We start from the raw sequence: 27,950 nt of genomic DNA, 5'->3' as shown, positions 1-27,950 counted from the left end.
GTCGCAGTCGTAAATATGCCGGAGACAGACACCGCTCACGCGACAGAGGAATGTCAATCCGCGAGCGCTCAGTCCTTGCAGATGCGCCGGCACCAAGCCGAGGCACGGCCTTTGAGATATGCTCGCGAAGCCAGCTCTCCTCCTGATTGTCGTGCACGGTAAGCCACATGGGATGTTTGCATGCAAATTAACCCTTTCCCAACACTTTATTAAACATCCAAATGTGAAAACGCTAGGCAAGCAAGTGATGGTAACCTAAACCTTTCTAACCGCAGCAATGCATGTTTTGAACGATTGTTGTACTAGTAGTTTGGCGTGTTAACTTGGAACGCTGCGCCTGTGGAGATAAGGGTTGCCAGAAACTATGACCTTGCATGTAAAAGCTTCTACTCGTCCACTAAAAAGTTCCAACTCTACCTTAATTATTGCTTGGTCATTTAAACGATATTCTTACTCGTTGAGCAAAGGTTGGCGCGGTTGACGTATACACGCATGTTTCTGTAATAAACGAGACACTAGTCGCCTAGGGTATTTGTCCGAGTATCTGTACGTATTTCCTAAGTATAGATGTATAAGTAAAGATCATTTTTGACGGACTGACCGACAAAGCGACCGACCGACTGACTGATTGACCATAGACTCGTCGATAAACTCACTTATCGAGGAGGCTATGGATTGACAGATTTATTTATTTACTTATTTATTGATGTATATATTCGGCGCTGCTCGTTCAATCTCGCTGCGATTCAATTAGTCGACCATTGGCAACATATCGGTAAACGTTGGAAAACGAGCACAACGTGCGATCCGGTGACTAACGGCACTATTGTGTTGGATTCCAATGACGAAAGCAATGACGATGTTGTCAGGCACCAAAGCGGCATGTCTTCTTGATGCGAAGAAGACGAAGTATTCACAGGAACACGGACACTTGAAGTGATCAGCAGTGGGCTAATAAGAGCAGCCTCAGCCTGGAGCCAACATTTCGACAAGGGGACTATACGAGTCCGCATGTTTATACGAACCCGGTGAAGTCGGGTCGTGCCGACTTGACGGGCCCAAAAGCGGTTGTCGGCTTCATGTAAACGCTTTCGGGTCAGTCCGATTGAGCTCCGAGGCGAGTTACGTCAGCCCGCCTGCGAGGAATGGGTGGACTCTCTAAACCCTCTTGGGAAATTGCATCTAAACATGGTCATGTCGGGCTGGGTCGACTCGACTGTTTATTCGATCCGCGCGCGTCGAGTTCATGTCGACGAAGCTCTTGTCGAGACGTAGACTCCGTGCGAATGCTTCCTTTGCGCGGCCACTGCTAGTCTCTTCTTTACGGTGTTCTACAGCTTAATAATACCGGTTGTTGTGCGAGCTGGTACACTTAAACAAAAAACGTGGTGCAAGAAAGGCGACAACGACATGAATAGACATCTTTATGTCGCACCGCATTTCTGATTTAATTTTGCTTTGTATATACATGCGACCGAAGTATTAATTGCTTCTTGTAGCAGATTTCATGTTTTAAAAAATGTGATTTGTTTTATTTAGTCAGAGGACGAGAAATATTGTTGACTGTGCTTTCCTTCCGGTCCCTCGGTGTCTATTCCTGAAGTTATTTTTTTTTCTTGTCTTCTACTCTTGTCAATTCTCTCTTAAAATTCCTTATTTTGTTGGACCGGTACTGGCTGCGATGTAACAAGCTCTCTGTAAGATGGTGGTGGTGATGGTGGTCCCCGTTCCTTCTAGAAGACGCATAATTAGTTGTTTCTTTGTATAAGGGTCGTTACGGTGAACGCGAGTGGTTGCCGGCACATACGCGATAGTGGTACGCATATACGAATATAGGATGAACCAGCTAGCGTTAGCCAAGCTGTTAAACAAAATATTTAAAATACATGGAGCAAAGAAAGAAAGAAAGAAAGAGAGAGAGAGAGTGGAAGATACGAATGTAAGACCTAAGGTGTTTGGTCGTCAGACATTCAACGATGGAGCACCAAATGTCTCATAACAGCACCTTTAACTGTGTTTTCTTAGGATTCTTTTTCTTTAATTATCTTGAATAACGTTAGCCGGGACGATAAAGTTTGCCAAGATGTAGCGTGTAATCATTTTCACGCTAGCTACATATGTACAGTTTTGAAAACTGCCTATTTAATTTTTTCAGGATGCATTGAAACTGTACTGTGCCAAAGACCAGGAGCCCACTTGAAAAAGTCTAAGCAGTGGAGTGAGTGCAAATATTTTCTGTTGACCGTCGGAAGCACACGGAAGCTTCGGGCAGTAAGAAGACGCGCATGACCTTAATAAGTTACGTTTTTCAAAGCGAACGTTACGGCGTTCAACCCGGTAAACCAAGCATTTAACACACTTCACACTCGTAGGAACAGCGACGGAATACGTTAATGTAATCTGGTCTCCCTTCACACATTGCGCTACCAATAGGCTCGAGAACGGGCAGCGGAAAGCAGTGCGGTTCGTTTTCAGTCGTTATCGGCGCACGGATTCTCCTACAGAAATTTCGCGCCGAGCAGGTTGAACTTCACTCGGCAATCGAGCTAAACTTCAACGACTAAAGTATATATCTATGCTACTGCGCAACAGCTTTAAGATTAATCCCGGGCGGTTCATTGAAACGAGGCAAACGAGAGAAACGCGGCACACATACGCGATTCTATATTACAAGAATATTCTGGTCACAGCAAGATATTTTGTCGCTCTTTCTTCCCTAGATCAATTCGGCAATGGAATTCTCCTGACAGCTTCGCAACGCAGCAGCGCACAATCTGAATATTCCTTGAGAAAGAGCGAGAGAGAAAGAGAGAGAGAAAATGATGCAGAGAAAGGCAGGGAGGTTAACCAGACGTTGTTCCGGTTGGCTACCCTGCGCAGGGGGAAGGGTTAAGGGGGATAAAAAGAAAAACAGACTGGAAGGGGGAGATAGACAGAAAGGGAAACAAGCACGAACAAAACGCTTACACTACAGAGGGGTAGGGGGCGGCATTCTTAGAGTCTGTCGTGAAGCCCCGCAGACCGCAGGAACCTTAATAACGCGAGTAAGGCCTTCAACGCGGATGTTCTTTCGGAGCATTGGCCTAAAGCTTTTAGTTCTGATAGTGGACGATTATCCAACTGGTCCAGTACTCTGCACATCACTTGTCTCTGAGCGCTATATTGCGAGCAGACACAGATAAAAATTCCTTGAGCTGGCGGAGAGGGCAATAGTAGACGCAGTATAGATTCGGCGTTTTCACGAGCGCAAGTGCCTTACTCGACATGTTCGTTATTCTTTCGACGCAAATGTGCAATCTTTATCATATTTTACGGCTTTGTATGAAATTGGTTTTGATTTGAACCGTATTACGACAAACTGCTGTGTACGTCTTTTAGGTGATCTTTACGATTGCAATGGCGTCACGCATACTTGCCTTTTCATTGTTGTTGTTTCCGCCAATGTTGTCATTGCTTGTGCCAATTGCTATTGTTTTATTTCGGTGGCAATTACAGAGACACCGCGCGAATTTTTGCCCTCGCCGTTGGCGTCGGTGTCGCCGTGAGCGTCCGCATATAATTAGCTATATGTACGCTGTACGCACGCTATATGCCATGCCATACCATATGACATGCAGTATTTGCAGGTTATATTGCCACACCATTTACCACTAAAGTTGTTCATACGAGGTCTTATATCCTCGACAAAAATTATTACTCAGAATTTTCAGAATGGCAGCCCACAAACATATGCCATGGAACAGAAAACCGACAGGGCATGCCTTTTATGTTAAATCTTCCCAGACTGAAATATTAAAAGTGCGAAACAATAATATAAACCTGAAGCTGATGTATTTCTTGGGGGGAGGCTCGGCTGTGGGCACTACTTCCTGGATCGGTCCAGGAAAGAGGTTTGAAATATGGAAACGTGGTTGTAAACTCGCTAAGAAAGGCGTTGGCTTTAGTTAATAAACATAACTGAGAGTGTCCGACGGCAGGATTCAAACAGAGGACCCCTAGCACAACAGCTCGATTTTACTTAGCTTACGTTTACATCAATTCATACTGCCACTACGGCTACGAGTCTTAAACTTGGTGTATTATTCTAACATGTTGCTATCGCATTCATTACTTCGCCTTTATGGCGAAACTGTGATACCCTTTTGTGCATTTCTTTATTACTCAACCCACTCCTAGGGCCCTATAACGTAAAACTATATTCCAGTATGTTTTTATTCCAGTCTTCTGGCGTCAGATTTACGTAACCGCCGACACAATAATCGGATGGTGACCCACTGCGCAGCCTGAACGGCTCAATCAAACGCTCTCCTCGTTTATAGGAGATCACTTTTGTTTGTTTTCAAAACGAATCACATTGCCTACATTGAGCGGTTTTTCTTACTTACAATTGGCTGACAAAGGCGAGGATCACGCTCAGGTGGAGAAGGTTTTAATGGGGCCGACCCAGCGCACTAAATATAGATAAACGAATGAAGAGGGTGGTTCTGGCGTCAGCGATTGGTCCGCTTTCCCTTACTTAGCTTGCGGTGGCCTGTTGATAATCGCGGCGGCGTGCAACGGAGAGTTAAAAATGCGGCTAAAACGGGTCCTCAGTAAAGAACAGTTAGTAGAGCGATGTCGTATACGTGCCGAAAGGCCTCGATTACGTTATACGGCGACGCAGAAGGTTTTGTTGTACGCAAATAAACCCATGTTCTCCGGCAGGTGCGAGTAGCCAGTGCCTGAGCGATCGGCGGCAGCCATGTTCTATTCCTTTCGGAACGGGGCAGTCACTGGCTATTCAGAAAAAAAAGTCCAGTTTTGTTTGGTATATTAATGCATCTTAACGTGTACACGTCGCTTTGACGCCATGCGTTTTCGCGGCTTTCTGACGTCGAGTGACAGACAGGTGGAATGGGTGCAGCCTGAAATTTTTGGACCAGTAGCAGAGGGTTAATGGCGAAAAGGCATCGAATCAGAAATAATTAGTTTTCTTTCATTCGCTCGAATTATGCATAATCAGTGTGTACACATCATGTCAGATGAGGAGCTATCGCGCTTTTCGTGACGTCACATGACAGACAGGTGAAGTGGGGGTGGCCCAGAAAAGCTTTTGACCAACCGAGGAAGGATGATTGCAAAATGAGAGTTCTATCTAGCGCTAGTCTATTTGCAGGAAGCTTGGTGTACCAGATTGCGGCCGCATCGGTCTAATGAAGCAACGTTGGCAGCATAAACTTAAACAATGTTTCGCGGCAGGTTGCACGAATTAGAGCATGAGGATACAGTCAACACTTTAGGCCCCGTAACTTCCTGATTCCGCCTGAAAGAGAGGAGCTTTTTTTATACTTTTATGCAATAACCAATGCTATTAGATTCGTAAGCTCTGCATACAACGTATGACGTACATTATGGCAAACTTGACTTCTAAATGCTTAATCAGTCGGCACACCGCTTTCCGAAAAGGGCTACGGGTCAGTAAAAAGTGCCGGACTTACAAAACTTATCATACGCGCATGGGCATATGCGTAACCCCGAATCATGGCCCGTATTTACAATGCAGTCCGCACGCTAGTAAGGTTTAGGTAAACGCGCGGGCTAATTGTGATAGCCCACATAGCACTGCATGGTCGGCGCATGTCGCTGGGCAATAACAAGACAGCTCTCAAGAACAGAAACCTTCATAAGTTAGGCTTTACTATGGGGTTCTCCGGAGACGTAATGTGCGTAGCATTGATCACAAAAACGTAATCCGTGACCATGTGTGCTGCTTACGTTCTGTGAAAAAAAAAAAATCATCCGTATGAAAGTTTCTCCACCTTGCGGATTTCTGGAGGCCTGCTTTGTTTGCGCATTACGTTCCGTGGCAGCAGTAGGCATAGCCGTCACAAATGATCTTGATATGCGCGCCTTATGACGTTATATACCGGAGTTGCACGAACTGCTTTAGTCCTGTCCTAACATCATTTAGCGCGCCGGCAATGATGCCAGGACTGGGATACCGTGCAAGACTAATTGCGGCTTTCAATAAATGTTTCAGGGGGTAACTTTAAGCGATCGGTCAAGCCTTTTTTTGGTGGACAGACAGAAAAAAGAGCTCCTCGTTTGTAAATCGGTTGAGATCGTACTTTTTTATGGCGTCTCCTAAAAAATAAAAAGCACATTAGTGATACAGCAGTGACGCAGCAGCGATACATTTACCTATGAGGCGAGAAATATATTCACACGAATAACTTGTATTGCCTTTTCAGAGAATTTCGAGAGAGACTGGGATATATTAATGCATCATGTATTCACGGAGGAAGAGGAAGTGCTCCTCTCAAACTGCTGTAACCCAGGTATTCTAAAAAAAAATTCTCAATTGGGGAGGAGCGTCTGCGCATTTCGATGTAAAAGCGACGTTTTCTCAAATCCAAGAAGCTCCACTTCCCTCCACGTTCTTGTTCTAAACAACCCTTACCCATTCTCATGAGGAAAGAACACGAAGGAAAGTTGCAGGCCAATGCGAACGATGTTCTTCCATAGGACTTAGGCGTTCGCCGTGTCGTGAACATTTATTTCATACATACTTAGAGCGTAGCATAGCGTGAGGAGGCTGCAAACGTCAAGCCGGTGCACTGCTATACGATACCAAAAGCAAGGCGAGAAGCATCTTGAGCACCCGCCGTGGTGGCGTAGTTACTCTGGCGTCACGCTGCTACGCCCGAGGGCGGATGATTTCCCACGCTGCAGACGGTGCCCACCGACCTAGTCACTCGTGGCGTATCAATATTTCAAAGGCACTAAGGGCGCATAAAGGTTGATGTGAAAGCGAACCGTCCAATTTTGCAGTGTGTGCTTTAATTGGGGGCTAAATACGAATGATCAACTCCTTGTTTTCCGCCTTCTTAGAGGCGTTAAACGTATCGCTTACAAAGTTGCTGCTCTTGGAAAACCAGAGGTGGCACCGTTATAGAAGCGCATCTTACGAGAACGACGTACGAAGTTTACTCAGTGTCCTGCAAGGACTAAACATGCCAGATTATTGAGGTATAGAGAAAATTGGGGCGATCTGATGGGTGATGTGCGAGCAACGTTTCAAGAGTGTTAGTTAATTACAGGCTGTGGGAAAACATTCTTTACGAAAGCACTCGAAAGCGCTGTACGGCCGTTACACACAACATTTCCACTGTGCGAGGATAACTATTAGCAATAGCGAGTCCACGTTCGGTGGAAATTGGCGGTGCTTATTGTGTGACGAAAGTTTGACATTCCTTGCCTGATAATTAACTTTTGAAATGATTTCGGAACTCATTTCTTCCATCTTTATGCGTAATACAATACGCCGAGTAGGTTCCCGTGGTGTTCTCGGCAAACCGATCAGTGCTTCTAGTTGAGATTTGCTTTTAATAGAGCCCACGTTATCGGTGACATGTCGGAAAATTTCAAAGTGCACGGTTTAGTTGCGGCATTTTCAAAGTAAATTCTTTATGCAGTGCTCCAGAGCGTTATATAAGAGCGTTATATCTGTACGAGCGGCGCAAAATTTAGCCCGCAGTCCGTCGAGAGCTGTAACTGCCACCAATATCAAATCTGGTTGAAATTGGGGGAGAGGTTACCTTATGGCTAACGCGGATGGAAAGTCGAATATGTCGGAACGAATTACGGTCTGGGCAAAATAATTTCTTTAGCAAGTGCTTGAAAGCATCGCACGGTCCTTATCCGCATATTTTTTTCAAGTGACCCGATATAACGGTGAAGGGCACCTAGTTCACATTTGGTGAAAATAGAGTAAATCTTAGGAGTAATGTGTAGTAAACGTTTAAGAGCATTCATTATCCCCGCTATATTCAGGTGTTATAAGAAGCACTTAGAGTATTCGCCTGAGTATTCGCAAATCGAAGAATGGCGATGATTGCATACTTCGTGCAAATGGGTGGGGGGGGGGGGGGGGCACGTTACCTCTGATATGCTCGTAAAGTTTATTGTATGCAGTTTTCCCGGTGTTGTTCCCGTTTGACACCGAGCTTAAATTCGCACGAACTGCGGTTAATGTCATGAGTCAAATGTGGCAAAAATTTTAAATCATGTAGTTGAATTATAGGCAAGGAACATCCCTATTGTAGCTGCTTGAGAGAAAAAGCTTCGCTGGAAATCGCCGTCATTCTGCAAGCTCGAACAAGTCACGCTTAGAAGGACGAAAGGACGCAGCGGCTGGCGTTCTTTTTTCCTTCTAAGCGTGAAAGTTCTGCGTTTTTATTCATTTTGATGTGATTTGTTTTTCGCGAACTCATGTGTTCCTTTGTATACACAGGGCAGAATTATGACGTGAACTTATTAATTAGAAATTGTGATTTCAACTCCGATACCTGAGCGGTCTTGATGGCGTCGCATATAATTTTATTCCTTTTTCCTCTTAGAACAGTCTAAGGCTGTGGAACTTTGCGTCAAGAGATCGAGTTTTACCTGGAAAGAATACATAGAGGTAATTGCTGAAGGCTACGGTGGAATGTTCTCGTAGCATGACATTTACATTTTAATTTAAAAGTCCGCGTGCTTCTTGAGTGGGCTGAATTGGACAACGTTATTCGTGTTTATTTCTCCGCACTTATGAACACGATTATCATGACTAGGCAGTTCCTCCGGAACTGCCTAGTCACACACACACACACACACACACACACACACACACACACACACACACACACACACACACACACACACACACACACACACACACACGCACACGCACACGCACACACACACACACGCACGCACGCACACACACAAACACACACACACACACACACACGCACACACACGCACGCACGCACATTCAGTAAAGAATCGCAAATGTTCCTTCTCACATTCTCGTTTTTTCGGTTTCGGGCCTACTTTGTTTTATCTGCGGCGAAGAGCTGAGAGCTATGCAGCGTGGGCTTAACAAACTTTTTGCACTTTTTTTCCCTGCGACCTTCTTTAGCCTGCGTTACACATCGTGACACCTCATGCGACACCTTACACATGTGACGCTTCATGCACGCTTTTTTTATTACTAGGTATATGTGCTCAATATGCTAGGGATGATCTTATGCAATGACTAACGCTTGTTCTTCATGTTTCATTTCTTGTGCCCCCTGCTCTTGTATATATGTACTAGTATTAGCGTTTTCTAATTTCTCCGTTTTATTATTATTATTATTATTATTATTATTATTATTATTATTATTATTATTATTATTATTATTATTATTATTATTATCATCATCATATTTTTCTTTTCATTTTATTTATACCTTAATGTAACTATATTTTCCACGTAAACGAAATGAAGTTAGCTCAGGCGTACAGGGCTGCAAACCTCTTCAATTAAACTCTGTAATAAAGCTTCCTGGTTTTATAACAGTAATTGTCTACCTAAAAGCTACCTGACTTTACATGCCATTAGTATTCCGACCATTTACCTCGGCAAATATCGAATAAAATGGATGATGAACAGCGTGATGAAGCGCCCGGTATTGTCATGTGAAATGTAATATCGCTTTCTGAAGCCTCGTTCTGGTTCTTGTCCAAAAATGCAGCTGCAGATATCGGTGGTAAGATGGAGGAATAACAAGGTGAGGACAAATTTAGACTGCTCTTTTTTCTGTTCGAAGTACTGCATGGTATTTTATTGCGACAGCAAATATGTGGACACTCCAGGTGCGATTCTGCCGTCGCCGTCGCCGAGATGTTCCGCATAAAGTTGAAGGGCGAGAACATTGTTGCCGCGCGCCGTAAGTATGGTGAATGTGCAAGTGAAAGCGTAGCGAGGGCGAGCTTACGATGGCGGCTCAATCTCGCGCGCGCCAGGGAGGAAGGCGGGGAGGAAGCGTGCCGTCTTCCGTCACGCGCAAGGCACCGGGAGGAGGGGAGGGAAAGTGTGTGGGGGGGGGGATGGGGGGCGTTTTACTCCGGTGGCTGCTGCGTAGAGTCTACTGGACAATGGTCGAGTGGGCCGAACGGCGCTCTCCCGCAGAGGCGCCGCGTGTGGAAAAATTGTGCGAGGGCGCTGCGAGCTAACTGGATTGGGTCGGAGACGCGCTTCGCGGCATATTCAACGCAATTTCGAGGCGGGCGCTGAGGCGCTCTTATTGTGGCGTTTATTTCAACTGCAAATTTATATTGACACCTTTCTGCTACGTATACAAATTTGAGGCGTGGGTTATGCAAGACGTCTTCGATTTTGCTGTCGTTCTCATGTGCGTCGTCTGCTAGCGGGCGCGAGTTCGTTGCCCGGACGCTGGCGTGCGCCCAGTTTTCCTCGCAGAAAGACTGTGCAGTAAAATTTTTTATGGTTTCACTTGCTTTGGTGCGCCAGTGACTCTTGTCGGCCGCTACCAATTGTAGTTTTAGCGAGGTGAATTGCTATTTTAACATTGTTTTCAAAATGTAACACGCATGTTTTGCCACAGAAGCCGCCTACCTGACACATGCAGTCACGTAAGAAAATTGTATTGATACCGTGTCATATTGCGCGCGCTTCTTGTTGGTAGAATATTGATCAGGAACGACATCGATCAAAGAAAACAATATTATAGTGAAATAAACCAGGTTTATTAACTGCATGGAGCGAAGAGATGCTGATGGCCAATGCACTTCCAGGTAAATCTAAGGGTACATAGACATATATATCCACGGCATATATTTAAGAGCAAAGTTATAAAATATTCTAAATGCACTGATTGAAAAAGTGAAAACTCCCAACCGGAATAAGCGTGCTTCTTGCTGCACCAGTCCCAGGTGAACCAATCGAGTTTCTGAAAAAAGGAATCAAAGCAATAATTGGACGTTAATATGGGCAACTGAAGTTATAGAAAATATATTACCTATGCGCTCAGACTGAATCGGGGATATCGGGATGTCTTTAACAATGTATTCTCTGTGGCTTGTCTGGCGATCTCCTTTAACCTGCCAGCAGGAGAAATAAAGTAGAAACATATAGTCTAATCGAATGGTATCTGCTATTCAAATCGTGTTTGACTTGAGAATTCACTATTAAGAATTATCTAATAGCCGTTTCCGTTCGAATGTAACTCATAACAGCACTTTTGAAGTATTGAAGGTGAGAGGCCGATGCAAGTGAGGACTCTTACTCTGAATGATGGTGCTGGTGGAGAGCCTTGGCGTTTGCGCAGAGGTGCACAAGTCCCTGACAGAATTACTGCACGGGTGCTAATTGGTTCTGCTGAACAAGTTCCTAGCTGTCATTCGATGTAACCGATGCGTTCTAGGGCAGCCTGCCAATCTGCTTACTTGATTCAGGAAAGCAAAATATTTTTGGACAGTATCATCACTTATGGAAACCATTAAAAATGGGCGCCCAATGGGGTACCACCCTTACTCTTCAACAAACAGAGCAGACCTACAAATATCTCTACGTGCATGTGAAGCACGCCGTTCCTTTATTTGCTTCATTATTGTTGTGGTGATAGTGCACCGGATAACTGAAAGCAGCCGTTTTTAATACCGAACCTGCTTAGTTGAGCGGACGTACAGTTGGGAACGGCAATACATTTCGGTATGACATATAAAATAAGCGTAACATGTTTTCTTGAGAACGCAGACTCGAGAATAATTGCTTTCGTTTACACCCCTGGAAAATAGCCGAGAGACGCAGCTACGTGCTCTTTTTTTATTGAACGAATTCTAGCGTTTTACAGCGATATAGTTAGGAGGCACCTTGTTCAGTTCTCACTACCTGGGCTCTTTAACATTCACCTAAACAGAAATACAGGAGTGTTTTTCCATTTGGTTCCCATCGAATTCCTCCACTGGGTTTGAACCCGTGGGCTCAAGTTTAGCATCGTAACGCCATATCCTGAATGTACCACTAATTAGGCTACCGTGCTGCTTTTGTTGTTGTTATTATTAAGCATGGACTCGAAAAAATTCACACGGCTTTCGGACGAAAGATTAGCATGTATAATGGCTATTGAAAGCTATTTTGGGGCACGAGGTGTGACCGCAGTAAGAGAACCCGTACTAATTACTCCGCATTCTGTCACCCGAGGAAGACGGAAACATGAATAAAATGTTGCAGTTCATTTTTTTTCTTTTTTTGTTAGAATACTTCCGCAGGGTGCCGGGCGGGGCAGATATCTTTTATTAATTGGGAAGCATTTCTTCGCGAACATTTGTCACTTTGACCGTATCTGTCTAACCGCCTACATCTTCGTGCTCACATGATCGTTTCGTTAACTTGGTATGCACTAAAATTGGCATACTATGACAAGAGTGCATGACTAACATAAATGATAGGCCATGACATGAATGTGATTACACGCGTGCCATTTAGGTCATAGAACAGCCGCCTACGTCTTGGTGCTCTCATGGTCGTTTCGTTAACTTGGTATGTACCAAAATTGGCATGGTAGGACAAGAGCGTATTAGGAACATAAAGGATAGGTCATGACATGATTGTCGTAATATGCCTGTCATGTTCGTCTTGAAGCAGCTGCCTACGCCTTGGTGCTCTCATTGTCGTTTCGTTGATTGGATATGTATCAAAATTGGCGTGTTACGACAAGAGCGTATCACGAACATAAACGATAGGTCATGACATGATTGTCGTGATATGCGTGTCATTTAGGTCATGAAACAGCCGCCTACGTCTTGGTACTTACATGGTAGTTTCGTTAACTTGGTATCTACCAAAATTGGCATACTATGACAAGAGTGTATGATGAACGTAAATGATAGGCCATGACATGAATGTGATCACATCCGTGTAAGCTAAACCACGAAACAGCCGCCTACGTCTTGGTGCTCGCATGGCCGTTTGGTTGACTTGGTAGGTACCAAAGTGCCATGGTAGCACAAGAGCGTATCACGAACATAAATGATAGGTCATGACGTGATTGTCATGATATGCGTGTCATATACGTGTCATATACGTTTTGAAACAGCCGCCTACGTCTTGGTGCTCTCATGGTCGTTTCGTTAACTTGGTGTAATCCCCACACACTGCTTCGTATAACATCAATTCCCACAGGGCGTGGGGTGTGCCGGCTTTATTTGTTTGAAGTGGCAAGCAGGAATTTTGCATATGTTCTTGCGTCTACATTTCGCAAGACCTACTGATGGAAAACTATATTCTCATAAATAGACACGAGATATGCATGCCGCTTGAAGAACAAGAAAATACTTGTTCTCCGAACGGAACCGTACAATAACATAGTACAATGAAAAAAGACACTGCGTACGCAATGTACGCGCGATCACCGAGTGGCATGAAAAAGAAAGGTGAAATAAAGAAGGGAAAGAAAGGCATCTGTTCCTGAGGCGTAAATACGTCAGATGCAATTATAAACACCGTTTGAGCGGTCTGAACGCATATACCAGCGCGCGAAGTAGTACGAATGACCCTTCCGAGAAATATCGCCATAAGTTTCCAACGGTGGGACCTTGATGCGACCCAGTCCACTTTGATCGCAGCGTTGCCAGAGTATTTTTCGCCGTCGTCGCGCGCCTCCCCGCAAAGCATGCGCCGCTCCAGCCGCTCGTCCCACTGAGGCGTATTCTAGTACACTCTTGCAGCGTACGGGGCGGCCTCTTGCGACCGCGTGGGCCCTACCTCGAAAGCGATCTGCGATTAGTACCGAGTCTAGGTGTGGCGGGGACCCGCCGTGGTTGCTCAGTGGCTATGGTGTTCGGCTGCTGAGCACGAGGTCGCGGGATCGAATCCCGGCTACGGCGGCCCCATTTCGATGGAGGCGGAAACACCCGTGTACTTAGATTTAGGTGCACGTTAAAGAACCCCAGGCGGTCGAAATTTCCGGAGAAAATTCCCCCACTACGGCGTGTCTCATAATCAGAAAGTGTTTTTGGCACGTAAAACCCCATAATTTAATTTTAAGGTGTGGCGGGGGCCCATAGCTTCGTGTGCGCTGTGTTCTCTCCGCTTAGTTCGCGTTGAAGCGACAGGCAGAGCGAAGGTCAGTTCGCTCGCTGCTGCTGCCGCTCTTCCTCGCGCCAGCGTTTTGACAGCGTCCGCGCTCATCGAGTGAGATGTGCTTTTTTTCTGCGCGCGCAACACCATGCTTGTTAATGTAGTTAGTAAGCGAATGCTTACGAGTTCGTACGGCCGATAAAACTACTATCCTTACTTCGCATAGCTGTCTACTAATTTGCTATCGCAATCAACGCTTCGCATTTCGGGCGAAACTGCGACTTTCTTTTTATGTACGCCAGTTCGAGATAACCTTGACAACTCGTGGATGGGTACCATGAACCGTTTGTCAATTGTCTCATGTACATTAGCCTCCCGCGTCCTGATTATCATTGTGAGCTTAGCCATAATTATCGGCAGGATCTGAAAGCAGTGTGTGAATCGTTTCGTATCAAGTTTGACTTGGTTAGTCGGGGGTGGCATGGCGAGCGAAGCCACATGTAATAATAATTACAATCATAATTTATTGCGACCACAGTGTGAAGTGAAGAAATGCGTTGGTGGGCTTCATTGGGGTACAAGGGACAGAGTAGGTGCCCCTTCGTTTCCAAACTAATATAATTGTCATTTGTTATATTTTGGACTCCGGGAGCAGCAGCTCCCAGTGGCCATCTAGGCCTGGGCCCGGGCTTCGCAACCGCCGGATTGGAAATAAAGTTATCACATCATCACATCACCATCCGTGAAAAATTCTTTAAATAAATAAATAAATAAATAAATAAATAAATAAATAAATAAATAAATAAATAAATATTTACTAGATAAATCAATATCTAATTAAGGTCTTTAATGAACTTTACGGAGAGACTTGCCGATATCGCCGCCACCTCCATACCTTTGTGAAATTGTCTGCTGAGTTGATCAATACAAATGAGGTGGTGTTATTTGCACTTTGCATACTTACTCAGTGTTAGCGCGCAAACATGAAGAGTGATACGCAAGATATGTAATATACGGGATAAAACCGAAAGCTCTCGCGAAAAGCCTCCATAATTGAATTATTAAAATAGATATAGGACCGGTTTGTTTGTGTAACTTGTTTATTTTACAACGGCTTATAGCTGTAGTGGTTTTTATAGCGTATGAGCAATTGAGGACAGATTAAGGCAAATTACTCGTTCCATGGCTTTCTTTCAGAACCACGTCGACGAAAGGGAAGAGAAAAAGAAAATCTTCGAACTGGTAAGCCATGAAACGACCTAAACCGAATCCAGGTTCGTGAGGGAAAATTGAAAAAAAGAAACACGAAAAAAACGACAGAAGTGGTGGCCGACGGGGTTTAAAGTATTGTTTCGAGAACAGAGCAAGTTTGCGGTGCCCATCGCAAAGAACATCATGAGTGACAATTTGTTTTACGCAATTTTGTAGGTTTACGACAAGGCCCAAGTGAGTCTACTGGTTTTGTCCCACCACTGGTCTTTTATGTTTTCGCTGCTTCCCTAACTAAATTTGCGAATTGTTTGAAAACAGCCATCTACACGATCTGGTTGTGCAATCGTGTGAATTCCGAATTTGCCAAGATACGCGATTCCTGAGTTTGTGTAGCGGCGTTGACTTTTGTCGCACTTGCATAAAATGAAATTTATGTGAAAGTGCACTGGTATGTCTGTTTAGTCACTTTTCTCCATTCGACCAGCCTAATCTTGGTTATGTCTACTATTTACACATTTATTTCCACTTCATGGCCCCAAAATAGGATTGTTCCCGTGATCTCAATGCTTGCCTTGTATATTTCGGGGTAAAGGGAATCAGATTTTGTTAAAGGGACATTAAAGAAGAAAATTAGCTTAGCCGTATCAGCAAATTACTCTTTCGCAATAAAAATATACAAGAAGAAAGACCCCTACCGTGAGACTCGCTCTATCTCGCACACAGAGACACCACCTCCCCCACACACACGCACACGCGCACAGGCGCACACACAGCAACGACAGACAAGTGGTGACGCCATATTGAAATTCCCGCACCAGGTTACTGGGATATCAGGGATTATGACGCCACCAGCCGGGCTTAGTACCAGTTTAATTTGCAAAAACTGAGTTTTTGTAGTGAAATACTGTACGGAGCATTGGTACTATTATATTCTGAAAGAGTGAAAGACAGAACTTCTAAAGTATCCAAAATGTTTGCTGAACTACAACAGCCGAAATTTGAAAAAAGAAAAGTACTTTGCGTTCAGTGATGCCACACTGGCGTACCGGCCCTGGGGTTACGGTGCGAAATTTAGAATTTACACTATGACCGTCATTTTATCTTGTAATGATCAATGCGTTACCGCAAAATCAACGAAAGTTGAGTTCTTCAAGGATAGTGTATCAACGTAAACTGATTCAGTGTTTCGTATTAGTGCCCCTTTAAGTTGCATTTCACCGTTTCACAGGCCTGCACACAGCAGCGGGACATATGACCCATACTGTCAACCTTCTACCTGTAGCATTTAGTCTTCAATTGCCCAACCCTATAGCCTCAGTTAATAATGTGCTCCACCTGGAATTGCCTGCAGATAAAAAAAAAAGGGGCGTTCCTTTTTAATGTTTCCCTTAGCCGTCCTGATGGGTGCGATCTCCGTTTACTTTGGATTCGATTTCTCCAGTAATTTCTCGCATATTTTTTGTTTTTAACTCTCTCTCTCTATAAAGTAATCCTCTGCTGTGGCTTACTGGCTGTGGTGTTGCGCTGCTAAGCACGAGGTCAGGGGATGGAATCCCGGCCGCGATGGCCGCATTTACATGGGGGCGAAATGCAAAATCGCCCGTGGCCCATCTATTGGGGGCACATTAAATATACCCTCGTGGTCAAATTTATTCCGGAGTCCCCCACTACGGATCGCCTGATAATAAAATCGTTGTTTTGGCATGTAAAACTCCAGTATACAATTCAATTATATAAAAATTATTCCGCAGAGGTCGAACAAAGCATGTCGTTGGTGTGAACGTCTCGACAAAGAGACTTGTATTTGTCAGGGTGGCAAGTGCTTTCCCCGGCGCGATTCATATGTAGCTCGCCATCCCCACCCTATGGAGGAGAGGAGCATAACCGGGTGGGTAGAATAGGATGGGGGATAGGACAGAAAGATGAGCAAGTTGACAGGCGTTCATTGTACGTAAAGGAGTGCGTACAAAACCCACACGCAAGAACACGTGTTGTGCTTCTCGTTCTTTTTGCCTCTCCACGTTTTGTATGTGCCTGGCTTTCCCTGTCATGAATCTTGTGGAAAGACGAAACGTTCAGCGCGCGGGAATGTGATGAAGCACGTGCAAGAAGGGGGGGGGGGGTGCAGGTGAGTGCGTCTCCGCGTCTTATCCTTTAGTCTGGCCGTGGCTGCGCATGGCTCCCCGCGTGGCCCACATATTATATCTTGGTGCTGCAAAGACTGGGTGAGCTGAGATGGCACGTCACTACATGTGTGCTATCTTCCCGCGCACCTAGTGTTGAAGGTCGCGTACTCTCAAGTTTCGGAGACGTGTGGAAGTGAGAGGCAGCAAGATGTTCGCTTCCTTCTGCTTGAGCTCTGCATCACGTCAGCGTTGTAACAGAGTGCTCGCGGTCACCGAGTGAGATCAGTTCCTGTTTGCATGAGCGTCCGTGACACCATGCTTGTTTACTTGTTCGCCGCAATTTTATGGCCGCTAAAAACTAAGAATCTCCCCTTGTGCAGTTGCTTGATACTTTGGTATCGCTATCATTGCTTAGGCTTTCGAGCGAAACTACGACTTTTTTATCCACTGTGACTCGATGCTTATTCTGTATTCGTACCTAAACATTTTAGTCGCCATTACATTTTCTTTACTATTTCTCAGGAAGTTTTCATAGCAGATTGTGCTTTGTTTCTACCGTACTCCGAAGGATGGCCAGTATAGTCTTCATACGTTCACCCATTTATTGTTTTTCCGTGCGCCATAACTCTTTTCGATCATAACACGTTCGGCGCGCCTCGCATTACCTTAGGTAAGACCTTTTAATGCGGCAGCATTCTGGGTAATGTCCTGTTCACGCACTTTTCGGTGTTATCGAGGTATGTTATGTATCGATGTTTGTATCTAAACATTTCCCCGCCTACCTCGGTTACGGGTAGGCGGGGAAATCGGACTGAGGGAACGAGATTAGAAACCAACCATTGGACAAACTTGGGTCACTGAGTATGTGACGCCGACACGGGCAACTGCAGCTGCGAGGGTGGGTGCATTCATGGCCGCAGCTCGCTATAAAGCGTTGGCATGAAAGGCGTTCATTGAAAAGTGGCACATACCAAGTGAATTTGTGGCACAGCCTGCTGAAGCATCGGATTGCTGTCCTTGATGGCCAAAAAGCTTACGGACGAAAAGCTTTTTGTTCCATCATTATTATGGTAAAAAGAAGAGCGCTCGTATGTTTAGCAGTCTGAATAGCCACTTTAACGAGTGAGCAGGAACTCGCCATAACCGCCCGTGTAAGAGTGGACGTCTACACCACAAACCACGTCTGTGGACTGCTGCTATTACCACCGAAGCTTGCGCGGCGCTGTCCTTTCGATGTTTCCACCGATGCTCCAGCGTTGCACTCGTTTGGAGGGCATTAGCCCATTCCGTGCAAGCATGATGGGTGCACTGCAGTGTTCTACACGTGTGCAGGCTACGTGAGTTGCTCTGCCAAATCAGACAATGGAACCCGCCCGGCCTCTTGTGGCTGGTCTCAACCTCTACCTCTCCTCTTCCCGAGACATGCACTGCCCGGGCTGCACTGAGCCGTGTCCTCCTGTTCCCACCTGGCTCCTTTTTTTTGTTATTTTTTGTGCATAGTTCTCGCCCTTGACCACAGCTCTCGAGATGCACGTGGCCAACCTGGGCTGCAATGTCCGACCCGTTAGCGATACTCGCGATTGCTACCTACCAGCCTCGTCGGGCGACGTTGAACGCTCGAATGCGAAGCTGGGTACCTGTGCATGGCTTGGGCCGCTATTTACGCCTAGTGAAACACGTTGCAATTCAACAGACGCGACGCCCCAGGGAAGCTATCGTGTCAAACTGGCAAACATATTTCTCGTACATCCTCGCACGCTCTCGCGTGCTCCCGCGCTGTGGCACCGCAGGATTCCCAGAATTGCGCTATGGAATTATTTTACACATTAATACATTTTACGACTCGCAACGGCATAGAATCCCTGCAGTCATCTTGTTGTACTCAGGCAGAAAGAACTAATAGATTGAATTTGTCCCTCTTTATATCAGTTTAGGAAGCTCCGTGGTTATGACGGTTTACGTGACTGAGTCATAACAGAGCCAGAGCTGGGCACGTAGTGACAGTGGAGGTGTTCGCATAGCTGGGGAAAAAATTACGTGGTAAACAGAAAAAGATCAGGACTATCCCAACGTTTGGCGAAGGGTGTAGATGACAGCAGCAGATTGTGCACTCTGGTGCAGATTGCGGTGAGCACGGTGCCGGAGGTACCTTTACGTTACACTAATGTACAGAAAGTGGTTCCGGCTGTCAATGAAGCTATATGGAAAGTGAGTCGAGGGAAAGGTATCGAGGTTGTGGAAGTAAACAGGGAATGAGAAGGTACGATGGTTTTCAGCGGGACGGAATCCACTTCAATCGCTGGCTTGGATGAGAGGTGGGCGGACGACTTGCTGGCCGCGCAATTGCTTTTCTTTTTATGGGGAGATAGGGGAAGGGGGGGGGAGGGTGTCTACGGTGCTCAGGAGTCAAGGGTAGGTAGTAACAAAGAAGGCCCCCTCGGGCAATCACAGACTAGCATCGCCATCAAGGGCAGAAAAAGGAGGAGAAGTAGAAAGAAGGGATCTCGCTGCTACATAAACATGCAGGGTGGCAGAGAAAAGGCAAAAATGGTAAAAGATTGAGGAGCACTTAAATAAAATAGGGGACAAATAGGTGTGTATGAGGTTATTGGAACGTACCTTAGTGACTTAACAGAGCCACCAATGATTGAGAATTATGTTTGGGAAGGGTGCAGCAAAATTAAATCGGAAAGAAAGGGAGGAGGAGTTGGCATGCTCATACATTAGGGGACCAAATCGGAAAGAATAATTTTAAAGTGTGAACAGCATCTTTCGTTATCAGGCACGATTAGTGGGAAGAAAACTTGGCTGGGCGTAACGTATTTGTGGACGGAATGAAAATGGAAAAGAGAAAAATGAAGCGTTATTGGAATGCCTAAGTGCTGATATTAGGCGTTTCGGGTAATAATGCCGAAATTATCCTGTTAGGTGACATGAATGCCCACGCACTGGTCTAGGCTGCTATACCGCCAACAACAGGTAGTTAATGCCAGATCTGTGCGATCGACGTAACCCTTCTTATTCAACACGGGGACTAAATGTGATGGCCAGATCACATGCGCAGTCGGAAATAGGCAATCGACCACTGGTCAATGTCTGATGACAGTAGGAATTATCATAAGTTGAGAGAACTGATCTTTGATTTGGACGGTTATCGCGGCACAGTGGCCATAAACGCATCATTTTGAAAATGGGACACGTAGTTGGGAAATAGAGCAAGGAACGAAATATGGCAGTCTATATTTGGACGCGAGACAAATAACAAAAACAGTCGAGAAAGAACTTGGCAAATGGCTGAACCACAGAGAGGGAATATAGTGAGCTTCACGTTTCGAAAAGTAACAGCGCTAAACAGACAAGGCCATAGGCAAAGAAGAACACGACACTGGCGCTGATTCACAACTGAAGTTTATTTCGAGGAATGTCGCATGTATAAACACGGCCCGACAGGGCAACGACTAAGTGACTGTAAATGCGCAGCACTAGCCATGTTGGTGACGTGTCGAACCGCCAGTGGAGTACACCAGTGCGTCATAACAAAAACCAACAACTAAAGCCGATAGGAGACATCCCCATCAAACTTAACAACAATCCAACGTGATTCGCCTCTTTGCAAATATTTCAACTCTTTATTATTAAGAGCGACAGACGGCTTATTAACGGACCTTTCGCCTTCCCCATCAATATGAAAGGCTTTCATAAGCTCCCTTGTGGTTTGATCCTTATGCCTGAGCAAACAGCTTTTTTCCGCTATCGATCGGCACCCACACTCTCTGCAACGCAAATACAAGCCCCCGTACCTAAGCGCAACCTGGATATGTCACTCAGCGTGCACCTACTTAATCAAACGCCATTGTGTTCGTTTCGTTTCAGTTGAAAAGAGGGAAGATATCCGTGTGGGTTTTGATAACGAAGCTCAGGGGACTCATGGTGAGCACAGCTGCACTTCTTCATCCTCGGGTAACGATGCCGCATATACTGCCCCTAAATTCAAGTCATAATTTTAGATAGGCTGTGGTGCCTTATGAACACCTTTAGCCTATTTTGCTATTTACATAAAAGAGCTTTCGGACACTTTAAAACGGGTTGCAATGTGTCCGTTCTATTGCGTAAGCCTGTTATGGGCTAATTCCAATAGCCGTTTCGATAGGCGACGGGGTCCGCCGCCCCCGGTGTCCGGGGTCCGTAGCAGCTATCGCCGGGAATGAGAAAAAAAGACACTCAGTTCCCGTCTGGTTCGTAAACAGGCCCGCTGTGTGGAGTCAGTGCGCAGAGCGGTGCCAGCGCTTTCTGGCATGTAGCGGAATAATGCCGTATGAATGCTTTCTAATGCGCCAGGAGACACGCATGTGACATGCGCATTTCGCATTGCAGTTTCATTTTATTACACCAGCTAGAACGCTATGTAGCAGATGCACATGTACAAAGCAGTTAAAGAAGGTTTGAGAAAAAAAAAAGAAGTTTAAGGAGATGCATACAGTGATGCTAGAAAAAATATATATTGCGCAACTGAGTAAATCAAGCTGACTAGGTGACTATGTCACCATGGCATTTCAAAGGGGATGTCAATAAATAATAATAATAATAATAATAATAATAATAATAATAATAATAATAATAATAATAATAATAATAATAATAATAATAATAATAATAATAATCACCTCCACCACCACGCCTCGCCACTTGGCTTGCGATGTTAAATGCGCGCCGCGTAGCGTCTAAACGTGCATCCATTGCATTACAGTTGCATATTATTGCACCAGTTGGCACGGCATGCAGTAGTTCTATAGTAGTGCACAAGAGAAGTCTTGAGGAAGAAAAAAATTAAGGAGCTGTGTAAATATTGCTGTTATGGAAAACGTGTGATATACATGATTAATTCACGCAGGCTAGGTGACTGCTTGTCACCGTTCCGTTTCAAACGAAATGCCATTAAATCATCCTCATAATCATTATCACGGTATCGGGCCATTTCACACGCTATGGGACATGCGCACCGCGTGTAGGGTTGATGCGTACAAACTTTGTGTGGCAGTTGCCTTATGTTCCATCTGGTGTCCCGACATGTAGCGGTTGCGTATAGGAGTTGCATGCTACACGCAGCTGGACCTGGTGAACTCGAGCAGGCTAGGTGGCTATGTGTCACCACCCCGTTTCCAAGGGGAGGACAATAAACTATCATTATCATTATCTTTGTCAATAACGACGTACCGTGCCACGGTTCAATGGATGGGACATGTGCGCCATGCAGTGTGTATACCGGTGTTTACTCTTCGGTACGCGTTCCAATACGATGTGCGCTAAGTGCAAGTGTGAAGAGACCATCAGTCACCTTCTGTGCCACTGTTCTCGCTTCGATAATCAACGTGAGACTCTCCAGTGTGCCTTAAATAGACTGGATGACAGGTCATTTACGGAAGCGAAGATCTTGGGAGCCTGGCCTCACAGTTCATTGGCCCAGAAAGCAGCTCGAGCGCTTTTTCGCTACCTGAGGGCTACAGACTTGAGTTCCCGACAATGGACACCCTACACCTAAGTTCTTGCTCTCTCCCTCTTTCACTCCCCATTACCCTCCCCACTTGTAGGGTAGCAAACTGGACTCAGGCTGGTTAACCTCCCTGCCTTTCCGTCTTCCCTTCTCTCTTTCTCTCTCTCGGTACGCGTTGTGGCGCCTTCTCGCGACGTACGAACCGCTGCTGAGGGAGCGAATCGTACAGCCGCGAGCGCGGCTGCAGCAAGGCACCGCGGGGCGCAGCAGACCGCTGTGCAGGGAGGACAAGCCGAAACTCGCCGTCGACGGCGGACGGACAGTTCAGATCGTTCTCGCGAAAATGACGCGAAGACACTTCGCCGCGAAGACCTTCTGGTGCGTGGGGCCGAAAAGTGAGCTCCCGTGGAGCCGCTCCGCCAGCTTGCGCTGTGACTGTGCTGCGTGTGCCGCGCCGGCTTGTGACTTCTTTTATTGCTATCATCACACGATACCTTAGAAACTGATTGTTCTCTCTTGCGCCTCGTGTTAACGGAAGCGCGTTTTCGACACCCTACCCTATTCTTTATCGTTATCACTGCACTCGAAGCTCTGCCGCTGCCCCGCTTATCGTCGTGTTGATATTCGGCACTGCATTGCCCCCGCGATCGGTTCCTGACGCCGTTCGATATTGGAGGCCACAGTGTGGCTAAATTGATGTTGCTTTCTGCGAACATATCGTGCCTCTGCCTCTCCTGCCGTTGCATTTCTTCCTTTTTTGTCCCCCCGTAGACGCTGTAGACACTGCTGAGTCATGAAGTTTAAAGAAAGGAGTCTAGCCAGCTGCTAACGCATTTGCGGGCGCGTCACAATAAGCACAAAAAGTAGCAGTGATTTCAAAAAGTTGAAGAAAAGTACCGTTTGGTTTCCAAGTTAATTTGTAGACTCATTGCTGCGTAAAATGGCCTCTGGTTCAGCGCTTCCCAAGAGCATCGCGCGCGACCTGGGACGTTTACTTACCAAGAGGAGGAATATGAGCGCCGTTAGCTACAGGTGGACCGAGCCACGTTTTGAGGCAACAACAACCGAACCGCGGACAATCTACCGGCAGTTGCTTCGCCCGCGTGCCTTTTATCAATTGAAGCAGAGCCAGATGCCTGCCACAATATAGAGGGAAGACTAAAGGAAAGTACGGAGTCTCACTGGGCCGCTACATGGTGCCTGCCATTCATTCATCTTCGCGCTGATAGACCGCCCGCACGGGTCACAAGTTACAGTGTTGCTCTCCATCGCGAAAGAACTTGAAGAGGCGAAACACCTCCCTCCTATATACCAAATGCTCTCGCTGACACAACCTTGCACTAGCGGGTGGGGCGTTGTACTACGCTCCATGATTATTTAGCCTTTTACACTTTGTGTCGAATTCAGTAACGCTCCAACCTGTGTCCATATAACCCCGTTGCGCTGACCCTGTGGAGATGTAATGAAAGAGAGCGGCTCCAGTTTTGTAAAGTTCCTTAGTCACGCAAAGTTGGTACGGTGGAGGTCACAGCGAACGAAAGTGGCTTAAGACAGCCTGATTCATCAATTTTCTTGTGTCCTGAGGAGAATCATCGTTGGTCTGAAATCCAACGCTGCGCGCGGAAGACTGTCAGCAACCTTCTTGCCTGTCACGCCGATGTGTGAGGCTAGTCACTGTAAAACGATGATGAAACAAATGCTACGTAGTTATGTAACTGTACGTAATGTACACTGAATACACTTCTCTAAGGGCAACCGACGTTGTAATAAATGCGCCGCATCCTTGCTCTCTAATAAGACAACAGGCTGCTCATGGTAAGACTCCAGTTAGCACAAGGTTGCTCGAATGACGAAACTTTCGTATGCCATAGAGGACCCAGTGCGGTCGAGATTGACAGCCAACGAAACCATGAGTATCGGGGTCCCTTCTCTTTATCGACAGAAACCTTGGTTCATACACTTAGGGAACGTACGTGTTCTGTGTTTTAGCACGAGAGATCTTGACCTTCAAGTGTAAAACGCTTGATGTGAATATTAGGAGCATTCAGATGACATTCTACACTCTAGTACAATCATGAAGACTTCAGTTGTTCAAGTTTTCTGGAAAATTGCATGCCAAGAAGGTGAAGTGTTTTTTGAGTGTCACATAAGCTTGCGATTCAGTTCGCCTCCGAAGTCGCGGGAGAACATATTTGCCGCAATTTGTCTCTGGAGGCGGCACAATTGAAGAAAGGGTCATTGCACGCCAAGTGTCCCAGACGCGTCAATTGACCTTCTCAGATTCTGCAAAAAAAAAAAAAATCCTGGCTATTATTACATTGCTAAGAAGGGGATTCCCGAAAATATTTTCGCTGAAAAAAGTTTTGTTGTCACGAGATGTGGTTTCAACTTTTTCTCCAGTGAGCGGAACAAGGTCCTGACAAGAAATTAATATATAAATTATTTTAGCGCCTAACGCTTAGAAACCTCGCCTACTGAACCTACAAGCTCCATATGTACAGGCGCGTATATGCAACTTCGGTCACAAGATGTCCCTCAGAAGTCCCGAATTCTGACAAAAATGTAACAAACTGACCTTTTTTCGTGGCGAAGCTACCATTCGTTTGTTTATTGTCATTATTTTACTGAAGTGGCTTAGATATGTATATTACAGGAATATTATTTAAATGTCAACACACTCTTGGGAGGGGGGGATTTTGGAAAAGATCATGCCATACATAAAAAATCAGGTTTTGGTCCACTTTCATCTACACTTTTCGCAATGGGGTACTCTTTGTAAAATTATGACACACAGTGCATTAGATAGGGCTGTTTATTCGGTGTTTCATTTTCGTGATTACCCCATTTTATTTTGGTTTGAAGCAAGATGTAAATTTTTGAATTCGGGGCTTGCGCCACGCTTGGCATAGTTCTGTGCTACCAATTCACCGTTAAGAGCAGTGTCTTTACTGCTTCAAAACAGTCAGCGCGCGCAGATTGGCAGTGTAACAGAACCTTCCATGGCACGTGCAGGCTCGACTGTGTTGACCCAGTCTCATTAAATATTACAAAATTTCTCTTTGTCTTCTTGTCGATCCTCCAAGAGGGTGCCAGGGGCCGAGGAGTATATGGTGAGAGCTCCCATACTTGGCTTCTTTTATCGCGCCTCGTCTTTTTTTCTCTTAGAGTACAATTTACAGGCCAGCATGAGAAGTTTCTGGTGAGCCTGCGACCAGTGGCAACGCTCTTTGTCATGCATTTAATTTGCCCGGGATAATCGTCCTCAAGCTCCAGACGTCCACGGCATTTCCGTTACAAATGGCGACAATTCAGCATACTGAGAACGCTTGTGGCGAGCCTGCGATCAATTTTAACACTTCCGCTGTCCTGCGCTGTTTTCATGCGGCATAATTGTCCTCAATTACTAGACGCTCCCGGCATCTTCCTTCCCAAGGGTGGCAAGTCAGCATAGTGGAAACGCCTGCGGCGAGCCTGCGATTGGTGGTAACATCTTTTTTGTCGTGTACTTCATTCGCTCGGAATAATGTCCCTCAACCGCGAGACGTCCCCCGAACTTCCGTTCACATAGGTGGCAAGTCAGCACACCGGAAACGCTTGCGGCGAGCATGCGATCATCTGTAATAGTTCTTTAACCCTGCATTCAATTTGCTCAGGATAATTGTCATTAATCGTGAGACGCGCCAGGCACTTGAGTTCCAAATGATGGCAAGTCAGCGTACCGGGAACGCTTGAGGCTAGCCTGAGGTCAATTTTAGCAGCCCATTTGTCCTGCATTCTTTGCGTGCGGCATCGATTTTTTTGGAAGCGCTAGACGTCATTGGCACATGCGTTGCCAAGGGTAGCAAGTAAGCACACTGGAAACGCTTGCGGTGAGCCTGTGACCAGTGGCAGCATCTTTTTTTTCCCTGCACTCTATTTGCTCGGTGTGATTGTCCTCGATAGCTAGACGTTCCCTTCACTTCCCTTCCCAATGGTAACAAGTGTGCATACCGGGAAACCTTGCGGCGGGTTAAAGAACCGATAGCCACCATTTTTGTATTGCGCTCTCACGCAAAATCAGAAGTGTCGGTGACCAAGTGGGAAAGAGCTAGGTATCGCCGGCACGTCATTAATCATTAATCAGGCAAAACCCACGTCTTGATGACCCTGCCACAGGTACCCTTCCTCTCACCGGTCACTGCAGAGCGTGGGATTACATTTAAGACTGTCAAGGTCCACTGTTAGCGGAAACCTCAGAAACCAACAACTTGTGCATGTTACAAATGTAATGTTTTATCTTTCATCATCGAGCCCAACTTCGAAGTTGCTCGTTTTCACCCGTTGTGAAGCCCATGCAATCCGGCCAGTCAAATCATATCGGTATCAAAAATAGTTGCCAGCTCTTTTTGTTCGGAGGGGGGGGGGGGAGGGGGAGGCATCAAATTTCGGGCACCAACGTCACTGCCATTCACCTTACGCTCGACCTCGATGTTAGATTTTTACGCAGCTTAATTTTTGAAATGCCATAATGATGTTTTATAGTTATACAGGAAGCGCTAAATATATGACTTGGGCGACATTGCATGGTTTGTTTATCTTCAGCTTTAATTGGAAACACTACAGTATTACACGGAAGTTTGAAGCTATCCTCGTCTTGTTCTCTTTCTTCCTTTGTTTCTTTCAGGACTGCTTGTGGACAGTTCACAAAAAAAGGACAAACAACAGCTCGTAACTAAACTGGCAATAAAATATGTACATTTTCCTCCAGCGATTCGAGGAAGTGTTCTATAATATACCGGTGTAGTCGCGCGCCGTCCCTGGCGCGCGACTACACCGGTAGCTTGCATTAAAAAAAAAAAACATAAGCGAAGTCTGCACATAAGCAAAGTCTGCCCGACTCTTGGCCAATCCCCGTGAGTGGGTAAGCTCCAAACTAATCAAGGGCATCATCATCACCATCATCATCATCAGCTCTTCTATCCACACATGTGGCCAGCGCTATCTTACCATCGACTTGGGTCTCCGACGCACCTTCCGGTGAGTGTTCGTTGTTGCAGACGTACGCATGGCCATATTGGGTGCGGATTTTCTGACCTACTTCGCCCATAATGTTGACCTCCGCGCTCGTCGCCTCATGCACACGACGACTAGGATACAAGGCATCCTTGTGCCTATGACTTCAAGCGCTAGAACGGCACCACAGATACCATCTTCTGCGTTCGCCTCAATTCTGTTAGACTTCCGAGCCATCACG

General features: G+C 45.8%; 1 protein-coding gene across 3 annotated transcripts; it reads left to right on the top strand.

The window, feature by feature from the left end:
• Positions 1–27,467, top strand: LOC135917614 (uncharacterized). 3 transcript variants are annotated; one of them, XM_065451169.1, is made up of 8 exons: positions 2–158; positions 2,156–2,218; positions 6,231–6,317; positions 8,379–8,443; positions 9,540–9,575; positions 15,086–15,130; positions 21,100–21,156; positions 27,381–27,467. In XM_065451169.1, the coding sequence occupies exons 1-8, from the start codon at positions 119–121 to the stop codon at positions 27,426–27,428; spliced, it is 441 nt and encodes a 146-aa protein (XP_065307241.1). In that variant the 5' UTR covers positions 2–118; the 3' UTR covers positions 27,429–27,467. The 3 variants fall into 3 exon arrangements, with proteins under 3 accessions (XP_065307261.1, XP_065307249.1, XP_065307241.1); XM_065451189.1 differs by lacking the exon at positions 6,231–6,317 and having other exon boundaries at positions 1–158; XM_065451177.1 differs by lacking the exon at positions 21,100–21,156 and having other exon boundaries at positions 1–158.
• Positions 27,468–27,950: the final 483 nt, after the last annotated feature.

The sequence above is a fragment of the Dermacentor albipictus genome, chromosome 2 (assembly GCF_038994185.2).
Source record: "Dermacentor albipictus isolate Rhodes 1998 colony chromosome 2, USDA_Dalb.pri_finalv2, whole genome shotgun sequence".
NCBI classification, from domain to species: domain Eukaryota; kingdom Metazoa; phylum Arthropoda; class Arachnida; order Ixodida; family Ixodidae; genus Dermacentor; species Dermacentor albipictus.
This window is presented reverse-complemented; position numbering and strand designations above follow the sequence as displayed.